At 30.2% G+C, this 12,064-nt stretch overlaps 1 protein-coding gene across 3 annotated transcripts in view; it reads right to left on the bottom strand.

Annotated features, from left to right (window-relative positions):
- LOC145291414 (uncharacterized) overlaps positions 1 to 12,064 on the bottom strand; it is an 879,668-nt gene that overhangs the window by 425,772 nt on the left and 441,832 nt on the right. For all 3 annotated transcript variants that reach the window (XR_013869410.1, XM_080137226.1, XM_080137236.1), the window contains one exon: positions 5,558 to 5,616. Coding sequence is in view for 2 of the 3 variants with exons in the window: in XM_080137226.1 (XP_079993352.1) it covers positions 5,558 to 5,616 (59 nt within the window). In the remaining variant the exon portion in view is untranslated. The remainder of the gene's footprint in view (positions 1 to 5,557; positions 5,617 to 12,064) is intronic.

Below are 12,064 nucleotides of genomic sequence, written 5' to 3'. Positions count from 1 at the left end.
TACTCAATTTCTCCTCACAGCTAAACAACTTTTCTTTCATCAAAATGTTATTGGGACTCTCTGAACATTTATATTCTATAAACTATCATTGTGTTGAGTTATCATAAAAAGAAATTATTTTGTATGGATGGACTTTGTCATTCTTTCATTTGAGATTATCCTATCCTAAATATTGTTGACTCTGAATACGGTCACTTCACACTTTATGCCTTTGAACTTTATAGTTAATGTAATTGTTATTAAGGATAAATAAATATAGCTAATAATCTGAATACTGTAAGAAAAATACAATTGTGATTCTTTAAAATCAAGACTGTGTTTTTTGACTCAATTATAAAGATTCAATAATTATTATAAATAAGTTAAACGTGCTTAACTTAAATTAATTAAATAAATGTGGAAACCAAGGTTTTTTATTTCTTGATAGTTTAAACAAGTCCACTGAAAAATCTATTATTATTATTATTATTATTATTATTATTATTATTATTATTATTATAATAATAATAATAATAATAATAATAATAATAATAATAATAATAATAATAATAATAAATAAATAAATAAAAATTTTAAAAAGTTGAGGCTTTTCTGTATATATTTTAATCACATAAAACATACGCTAAAACATACCTTAATTCACAGGGAAGTAAAAAGACAAATGAAAGAGAATATAGTTAAGAATGATAAATGAAAAAGATGTTTATTTGAAACAAGAAAGAAAAAGAAACTTACGAAAATGATTCGATCAGAGAAAGAAATCTAAAAATTATCAAATTACAAAAAATATAGAAGAATAAAAGAGTTAACATTTGTAACCCGTTTGGTCAGCATTTGTTGTATATTATCTATTTATATATCTATAAAAGTGAGCATGTGAGTGTGAGGACACTTCTTAACCTATATACTCAACGAATTTTTCATCTACAGACTTGAAATTTGGAATATAGGATATTCAGGCATGTAAAAACTTTTTAATCCATTTTCATCTGGAAAAAAGGCTGCTAATGCGTAAAAATTGAAAAAGTGGTATGTAGAGTGGGTCATCAGATTTTTATCTGTTTATCGACTGTTTCACGAATGTACATGCATGTATTAATCACATGACAGATCATTTATGTTAAAAATAAGTAGGTTTCAAAACACTTTTTAAAGAACATGTCAAGCTGGCCTAATGGTTATCGTACTTGACTCACTGTCTTTAGGTTTTGGTTTCGATCAGCTTGAGTAGTTTTTTTTTTACTTACAAGAAGTGAACTGTTTAGAAAAAAACATAATACTAAATAATATTCATATGCATATGTCTCACTTTCTGTATGAATTAAAATATAATATTCATGCATATTTTACGACCGGGCAACACCAGGCGGCCTGCGAATTAACTACATATATTAACTTTTATCGTGGTTGATTATAATGCTTTTACAAGAATTTCACAAAGTCAAAGTACACTGTGATAACAGACTCTCCTTCACCCTCTCTCTCTCTCTCTCTCTCTCTCTCTCTCTCTCTCTCTCTCTCTCTCTCTCCCCATCGCTATCTTTTCTTCCCCTCTTTCTCTCTCCATTTTATTTTTATTTTTTAAATTGTTTACATTTCTTTAATCATTCAATATTTATATAAGTTATTCATCCTTCTTTCTATCATCTAAAACATTCAAATGCATGAGCAGCGTACATGGGCAAAGGAAATATACTCTGTCTTATTCTCATAAAATCTAAAACACTTAAATGTGTTGAGGCTAGATACAACAACACAAATATCTATGTGTGAATGATATTCATGTGAAAATAGATGTACTTGATGACAGTCTCAAACTTTGTATCAGAGATCAAAATTCGCAAGCACAAATATCATTATATATGGTTGTTTCTTCAATCGATTAACCACTGATCGGACATAAGCTCTGAATTAACAAGTGTTATTTTAGTTACCCTTCTGTTAGATTTATTTATCCAAGGTTAGAAGTTCAGTCTACTTAGGATAGAAGTTTATTTTACCCATTGTCTGCTAAAATTAGAAGTTTACTCTACCCATTTTCTACCAAGATTTAAAAGTTAAAAGTTTACTCTACTCGTTTTAATCATTTACCAGTTTTATTCTGGTCTCTATTTATTTATTTCTTCTCTTAATGTCTGATATAACTTTTTAAAACTTTTTTTGTGAAACTAAAGATGGCAAAGCGATGTAATGTAATGATTTACACAGAACAGCATGTTCACTTAGCAATGTTGAAATAAGTGTTATAAAATGAGTAGTACCCATGTGTCTTCGTGCAGAATTTCGAATGAAATAATAAACACAAAAATATTTATATTTTAACACAGTAAAAAGTCCAAATACAAAATTGTGTTTTTGTGAACCACTGTGATTTCCCTAATTTCCAGATATTATACAGTTTGCATTTGACTCTCCTGTCTTTTTTTTTACACGGTGGTTACCACTTATCAAGGCCCGGAAGTCACTTAGGGATAAGGGTTATTGCAAGTACAGTACGTTAGTGTGGAGATTTATTGAAGTGTTTACTTAAGGGGGCGGTTCATTAGGAATTTGCTTACGTTGGACTTGAAGACATCCAGGTTGTAGTCAGGTGGGACGCAGGCAGACGGAACAGAGTTCCACAGGCGTGCAGTTCTAAGAAAGAAGCTTTTTTCATGGAATCTACGTTTTGATTTAGACTTCACCCCATCGTTTGAGATTTTCATCTTCCAGTACTCACCCACCAACCCATTTCAGCCACCATCAATTTCAAACGCTTTTGCATGATACTCACTCACCATTTTTACACCTAATCACTCATTTAAGCCATGCTCTTCAAATAAAAATTAAGTAGACATTTCTTTATTTTGCTCTTTGATCACCACTTTATATGAATTTCTCCTATAGCAGCTATCATTAATCTTTTCACACCTAACTGCCACTCACATTTACAGCATTTCACTGGTACTCCAAAATAATTAACATACATATCGTCACAAGTAATCTATCCAGAACATTTTCTTTTTTTCCAAGTTTACATGTTAATTTAGTAGTTTTGAATTTATATATAATATTTGTATTGTTTATATATTTTTCGTATTATCTTATTGCTTCTGTATTTAAATAACACTGAGGATGAATTATCTCTACAATGCTGTAAACTTGAACGCTTCCCTCAGAATTAATTTTGAATTTAAATGGCATAATTAAAAAAAAGAGTTCTAATAAATAAAGTTTCCTTATTATGCACATTTATGTTAGTATTTTTATAGTTTTTTTTATAAAATAAAACCCATGAGTGTCTTTACTAAATAGTAGTAATGATTATTAAGCTAGAACTCATCTACATATTTGGATCATAGCTGCAAACAACAACAGAATCTTCCAAATCAAAAGAATAATATCAACATTGTGTAAATGTCCTTGCAGAATTAATATATGTACTTTCTCTCTCAGTACACATAACTAGATTCCCCTCCACAGAAAAACTAAAAGATTGCAGGAACATTAAAAGAAATTGAAATCTGTATTTTCATTTCAATATGGTTGGTTTATTATCTAAAAAAAGCTTTAAAAATGCATTAAATACAAAACTGTAAAAAGTTGGAAGGTTGCAATAGGAGTGAAAAGTATTTTTTTCCGATTTCAAACGACTAAGTTGATTAAAACACTAAAAGGGCAGAAATGTCAAAAGTGTTTAACCTCTGGGCAATGAATAGAACACGTGCTGTGTTGTATATAAAAATAACAAGAATTTGAAAACTAATCTGAATAAGTTCATTTTTTTTTTAATAAAATTTTTTTTTCTATTTCTAAAAGGAGAATTTTAAAGTAAAAAATTAAATCAATATTTATTTTCACTCAAGAAATTTTGAGTTCAAGATCAGGTAATTAAACATTTTATTGTTTGTGTCACAAAAATAATAGTTCCTCTATAATCTTTGAAATAGTGGAATTTTAAACAAATCTCAAGCTTGCATTTGCCGTTAAACTAGAATGTCAGATTTTCTATTCTTTAAAAGGATACATTTTGTGATTTTTTTTTGTATTTTCATTTCACTGAAGCGGTTAAAAAATGGCAATTATTTTTACATTGTTGTCATTTCATATTGTCTATGCATGAAATAAGATGAAGTCTATTTTTGAATCTAAGAGACACTTTAAATAATGTTTTCAAATTAATATGCACATTATAACTAGTTTAGACATCCTTTAAAATTTCAATTTGCTTTATTTAGTATATTAGCTACTGAGAGATCATATGGTTTTAGCAAGACCCTATATCATGAGAATATATACGGCGTAATCACACTGAAACACCGGTTGCCATTAGATCACCGAAGTTAAGCAACGTTGAGCCTGGTCAGTACTAAAATGGGAAACAATTTGGGAATTCTGTGTGCTGTATGTGCTTTCCACTTATCTTGGTATTGTTTCCATTCATTTAGCACATTTCCTTGCCACTGGACTCAAGCAGTGCCAATTCAGGAGATGCGTGATTGAAGATTGCACAACCCTTGCCTCACAATTACATATGCAACTACCCTTACAGGGGGTATGTATCATGCATTGAATCTTGTTTTTTAATAAATTCAATTTTTTTCATGAATTTAATTGCAAAAATTGAAATCACTTAATAGGAAAATAATGATTCATATAGTCATTTTTTTAGTTACTGCGTTAGACTTGCTTTGACAAATAATTTTCGAGTATTGAGAAAAGACGGGATTTTGTTTTGCTTTTTTTTAATAATATTAGTATTTTATCTTCAATAATCAACAACTGGACAAAGTCGTTGGAACATTAATAAGGGCAACTGCTCGAGTCATGTTAATCGAACAACCAAACAAAGTCGTAGTAGCTATGTGGCAGCTGATTACACGGGTTAGTGCAGTTGGCCAAACTGCACTAAAAATTTTGTTAGCAGACAGAAAAATAAAGCTTCCCAATAATTTAATAAGATTCTGAGGTAGGGGGGTCAAATATGAGCCTATATTGGAAATATAATCGACGATGTTTATGGAGCAGATACTACATTTTGATTTTGATGATAAATGCCTCAGCTGATCTCAGTTTTCTTTTCCCTAGATACTGAATTCATGTTTAAGACTGACAACATCGGTGAGCCATACATAAACTTAACATCCGGTTTCATACAACTTAGAAGGAAAGCTGGCACAGACTAATATTTTCTTTAAAAGTTAAAGAGCATATAAGAACTCAATTCAATAAAATGAATACATTAAGCTACATCGAAGGGTAAATGTTGATAATGTATAGAAATATTGAAGTTTGTATCCTTGCAAGTAAAAGCTATACAGACGTAAAAGCTATACAGACTGCTTTTAGGCTAATAAGAAGATTTATGCTGGTACTGCTGCAGTTTGAATTGCTTAAGTGATTAATGCTTTTTTTTTTTAAATAAGCATTCAATCGTTCTTTGTTCTAAGTTTGATCTCTGGAGACAATTATAAAGAAATGAAAACCTAAAGAAGCCGAACAGATGAAATAATCTCCTAAAAGTTTCGCTGAACTAAAGGAAAATGAGTTTGTAAAAGATAAGAAAATGTTTACTTACCCACGATTTTTATGTTTTTCTTTTTGTCATCCAACATAATATTTTCCATTTTTAAATCCCTGAAAATGGAGGAAAAAGGAAATTAAAAGACTGAACATTTATTGCCATTTCTTTCTCATATGTGAAGGAAAGTCACATTATCTGCCTGTGTGTGTACAAGTAAAACTGAGAAACAAACTAAGATACTCTTACAATACATATATTCGGATTCAGTATGGTTTTGAGCTGGTTATGGTAAGCAAAAATACTGTAATATTTCTTCATTATGGATCATCAGAAACCAAATTAGTGCATCGAGGGAGTCAGAAGTAAAATAACCCACTTTCATTTTTATTAATAGTTATTTGAAAAACAACAATGAAACTAGGTCAAACAGTCGGCAGCTGATTATTTTTTTCTTTTTTCTAATATATTGAAGTAGTTGAAATGAATGTTTTAAGTATGAATCAGAAAGAGATGATGGAAGTCGGAGGGAGAATTGAGTTAAAAAATTAATGCGAAAGAGAAACTTTTAAAACTTTTCTTTTTTTTCTTATCTAGGGCTCCATACACTGTGTATAGCCCTGATAGTAAACAATAAACGATAGTAGATATTTGCATTCCATTACAATATACAAATGCTGGCAATATTCTGAAAAATGAATGGGAAATCAAGTTTTAGATTGAGATTTTAACGGACAGATTGCTCAGCTTTCTCCTAAATTTCTATTCATCTTTTGATGTTAAACAGATTGTTATAGATCAGTCAAGAATTATTGCTTGCCTTTTTATCATTGTTATAGAATTTAAAATAAAGTGTTTTGGTTTTCGTTTTTATTTGCTTGGGAGTTACTACAAAATGGGAAAAAGTGAATCAGGGTGAGTATAAGTGTTTTTGAGATAAAATCAATACAAGTCACAGAACTTTGTATTTAATGGACCTTCTCAAATTAAGGACACAGGAGGCAGGTATTGAGTTACAGGAAAATGGCATCAGCCCTGAAATCTGCCATTCGTCTATCTTTAATAAAAACTGATGCATTATTGACTATGACAACTAATAAAGTAAATGAGTATAAATCAATCTGGCGCAAGGCCACAAGAATAAGAAGCACCTATGAAAATTGATATTATAACAGAAATACTTCTTTTATCTAAGAGATAAACTTCCTATCACATTAGCTATAAAGACTAACTTATATTTTGCCTCATTTTGTATATGCAACTAATTCACTGAAAATAATTTTATAGCAAATCTAGGCTATTAGAACTAGACCATTTTCAGTTTTAAATTTTTCAAATGTTTATGAAACTCTCTTGAAATATCATAACAGACTCTCTCTCTCTCTCTCTCTCTCTCTCTCTCTCTCTCTCTCTCTCTCTCTCTTATCCACCTTCTCCCCCTTTTCTCTCTTTAACATCCTCATCTATTTTCGTCATCTTACCCCCCTCTGTTTATCCTATACCCTCTCTTTTTTTTAGTTATGTCATTCGCCTCCTTTGTGTAATTTTCCCATCCTCCCACCACCTAAAACACTCATGTACAAATGAATTATATTCTGTGACAAGATGCTAACAAGATAACAAGCAGCGTTCTCAGAGTTGTATTAAATACTAGAAAAATCCTGACCCTTTGGCTCACCCACTGTGTACGGGTTAGATTGTTTGAATCAGAAAGAAGTGACTTTGCAGAACCAGTTAAATTTTTAAAAATATAACCTTCAAAATTGGCTTATTTATTGCTCTTTCTATCTCTCTCTCTCTCACTTTTTGTCTCCAGCTACAGATTAAATAGTAATAATATTATGATGATGGTGCTCCTTATTGTTTACAATGGTCTATTCTTTCTTTTCTCCATTACCTTTACATTACCAGAAAGAGCATGAGAATAATGGATAATGTATAGAATAAGAGTCGTGGGATCATACAACATACTTTGAGAAAAGGTGAAGGTGGTAGAAAGTTAGTAAGAGATGGGTAATTTAATGAGTTATTTGTACATTACAATCAATTAAAACAAATAAAATAGAAGATTTTTTTAAAACATAACTCAACACCCAAACTGAAAAACGTCTTAACATGTCTTTTGGGGGGATTAAAATGTATAGGAAAAAAAGCCTTAGAGAAACAAACCTTGATTATCTTAGCTTTAGTATAACATATATGTTTCTGCAGATGATGTTTCTTGGGGAAAGTCTCTAGAATTTTTAGCAAACATTATATTATTAATATCGAACACATGTATACTATATTTTTTTCCATGTATAAGTGACTATAAACGTTTTTAATACATATAGTGTTTGTAGTGTTGCTAGTTCATATGTCTTAATCCCATGAAGCTATAGTGTTTATATGATAGTACTCAATACCAAGTACAGCTGTATTTTAGCATAAAAGTTTATTTATACAAACATTTTTAGTTACATATGCATTTTATGAGCATACATGCTTCAAAATCTTTTAGCAAGGCAGCAAACAAAAATCACAAAAAAACAACTTACATTGATTATATTTTATTTTATAGAATAACATGGATATTGCTATCCTGAACAAGCAGTCATCTTACTTTATCTGTTTATCATTTAGCATTTCTTTTTCTTTTTGCCTTACTGCACATTTTTCTGAACGAGAATTTGTGATTTCTGATGAGTTTGTAAATGAAATATCCGGGATTAACATACTAATGTAGGAATGTACTTATATGAAAGAAACGGCCCAAAAAATGTACTGAAGTCTTTTATTTGGAAAAAATGAACAGTAAAATAAGTAAAATCTTGGTCACTGGAACGTAGCCTAATATTGATTATTTATATATATACTCTGTTATATATTAATAATAATCAAATTTTTCCTTGAAAGATTGGCCTATAAAAACTAGAAAATATATACACGAACATATTTCCCATATATATATATATATATATATATATATATATATATATACTCCTATGAATTCGTTTTTCTTTTGTGTGTATTGATATTCATATTAAAACCCCTCTTTTCTATTTATTTAAAAAGAAAATATAATTTTCTCATATATGGCTTGTGGAATTACATTCACTAGCAAATGATGGAGCTAATTTGCATATTCTTTTAAGCATTCATTTTAATTAATTCCCTATTAGTTGCTTCGGTTTTCTAATGGAAAAATCATCTTTAGTTAACTATTACGTGTAATTATATTCATGCAAATATTCTACATGATTTATACTTGCATAATATTTGCATAAAAAGTTTATAGTAAACACAAAATTGTTTCCATATATATTTATGTATACGTATATATTTTTGTTTAACCAATTTTGCCTACTAAACTCCTCCTAGAGTTTTTGGTCTACAGACATGAAACTTCATATTTAAAGTATTTGAATCCATGCAAAACTTTATATTTTGGTTTTAACCCGGAAAAATCGGTGCAAACGTGGGAAAATTAAAAAACATGAAATTTGCCAGGTGAAGGTCGAATGCCGCCATTAGGAACGTATAACGTAGTAGCTATTGGTTCATGTTTTAATTTTTAGCCTTGCAGTAAACCTGTTTTCATAGCCCTGACGGCAGAGGCAAAATAAATCGTGAGCTGAACATTTTGGTTTCGATTCTCGGTGGTGGTGCATAAGTCTTCTTTTTTTTATATACTTTTTAAATCATTACTATATATTGCATCCAATCTATCTATCTATATATCTACATATCTATAAAAGTGAAAATGTCTGTCTGTTTTTTCTCTATGGTAGTTAAGGAAGACTATTATACAGAAAGGCATTACTTGACGTATTCACACATTTTAATATATACATACGCACATAACCTTATGAACAGTACATAGGGCCTGAGCAAAGCCGGGCGAAACTGCTAGTATATATATATATATATATATATATATATATATATATATATATATATATATATATATATATAAACACTGTTAAAGACAACAGAGAACTTCCATTTAATTAGACCATTTTTATTTTTTAAGTTTTTCTGATGATCTTTTTGTGTAGATAAAAAGAATTAATATAGGTCCATGTGTAATTCAAAGTTGGCTGCAGTGGTGTTTTTCATCTTTCCTAGAAGACTTCATCAGGAAGAATGTGCGAATATTATTTGTGAAGAGGGCTGGTAGGTTTTTTATATAGTAGCAGTGATGACTGTGTGTAAATACTGTGAGGGTCCAGTGCAGAGGTAAGAGTTCCCTGTTCTGGTCAGTATTGAGTCACTTAGGGGAGTGAAATTACGACATATTTTTACATCGGAGTTTCCTTTTCCTAGATGCATGTCAACAAAGACTGGGGGTACATCTCTCCCGGTAAATCAATGTGCCCCCAGATACAAACCAGGAAATTTTTAGGACTTTATATATATATATATATATATATATATATATATATATATATATATATATATATATAATATAATATAATATAATATAAAGCTGAATGTGTGTGTGTGTGTGTGTGTGTGTGTGTGTGTGTGTGTGTGTGTGTGTGTGTGGTCACGAATAGGCTCCTATATGGTTGACTATTTTAAAAACCTGATTACATATAATGATAGGAGATGTATGTCAACAAAGACTGGGGGTACATCTCTCCCGGTAAATCAATGTGCCCCCAGATACAAACCAGGACATTTTTAGGACTTTATATATATATATATATATATATATAATATAATATAATATAATATAAAGCTGAATGTGTGTGTGTGTGTGTGTGTGTGTGTGTGTGTGTGTGTGTGTGTGTGTGTGTGTGTGTGTGTGTGTGTGTGGTCACGAATAGGCTCCTATATGGTTGACTATTTTAAAAACCTGATTACATATAATGATAGGAGATGTATCGAGACACAGGAATGGGTATGTTTGATTTGGCAGAACGGTGGTTCATTAAAATTGTGGGGTCTGCGTTCGCGCCTGGCCTCCATAGAATGGAAATAGGCCCAAACTTTAATAAAGACTTTTCATATCTATCTGCGTAAGTATACTTTAATAATTATGTTTCAGTTTGAAGAAATATGGTATAATAAAATTATGGGGTGTTCGTTCGCACCTGACTTCACTAGAATGGAAATATGTCACAAAGTTTAACAAGGTTTTTTAATATAGGTCCACAGAATATTGTGATAAGTGTTTCAGTGTGAATAGGTATGGTATAATAAATTATGAGGTTTATCTATTTTATTTTTATTTTCATCATATTTTGCTTTGGTTTTGATACCTCCAAATTCAACCCAAATTTACAACCCTTCCTTTTCATAACCTATCATACTTTCATAAATCAGAGTCCATTTTCTGTAGGCTGTTTTGGAACTCAGTCAACGACGGGTACTTTTACTAGTATATATATAAAGTTCATCTTTTGTTGCACTGACATTGATATTAGAAGCCTTCTTTTTCTATTAAAAATTAGTAAAATGAACTTTTTAAAATACTCAGTCATTGATATGGAAGCGACTTCATCAATGTTGACTAATTTGCATACTCATTTGAAAAATAAACTTTCATTAATTAATTATTTATTTTTATGGCTTCTTATTGGATGATTAGTTTCATCAAACTATTACGCTCAGTTCCATTTATGCATATTTTTATATTGTCCATAATTGCATAGGATGGATGGACACGTTCTAGCATATATATATATATATATATATATATATATATATATATATATATATATATATATATATATATATATATATATATACGGCACCATCAAAAAGAATATATATATATGTCATATATATATATATGCAACATAATCATGTTGACACACTGATTCTCATTAGATCACTGAAGTTAAGCCATGTTAAGCCTGGCTAGTACCAGATAGGTGACCATTTGGGAATTCTAGGTGCTGTATGTGCTCTCCGCTTCTGACCTCCACTTGCAACTGGTATTTAACAACGCTGACTCAGGGGAGGTGCAGTTAGAGATTGCGCAAGACTTGCCACAAAAATTCCATGCACAGGCATTCTTTCAGTGGGTATCCATAGTCTGTCAAGAATGAAGGAAGCTACCATTATATATATATATATATATATATATATATATATATATGGCACGGTAAAATAAAAGTTAAATTTTGTCTAATAAATTCTAAAAAAGGGATTAAATTAAAGAAAATAACAAAGTATATTATGTATTTTTAACTGGCCTTTCCGATGCAGCAATCGGATTTTAGAAAAAATAAATAACAAAGGGACAACAAACATAATTGCAAAAAACCCTTGTTCAAAATTATTGGCACGGCTTTGTTTTTCTTTTAGTATCAGTATAATATCAATCAATTTCCGGTTTACGTGCTTTCTGAACTTTTTTATAGCCATATTATGCTTGTTTAACGCTAATTCAGTGAATACTTTTTTTCAGATAATTTTTAGATAGCGATTTATTTAAACTATTATAAGTGACTAAATTATAATTTTCTATCGCCATGGTTAAAACTAAGGAACACAGCGAAGACGTCAGGAAGCTTGTTGTAGCATGCCATACCAATGGGGAGGGCTATGATAAGATTTCAAAGAAGCTAAACC

The sequence above is a fragment of the Euprymna scolopes genome, chromosome 2 (genome assembly GCF_053919585.1).
Source record: "Euprymna scolopes isolate OS-2025 chromosome 2, ASM5391958v1, whole genome shotgun sequence".
In the NCBI taxonomy this organism is placed as follows: domain Eukaryota; kingdom Metazoa; phylum Mollusca; class Cephalopoda; order Sepiida; family Sepiolidae; genus Euprymna; species Euprymna scolopes.
Note: the sequence above shows the minus strand (reverse complement) of the source record. Positions and strands in the feature narration are given on the sequence as shown.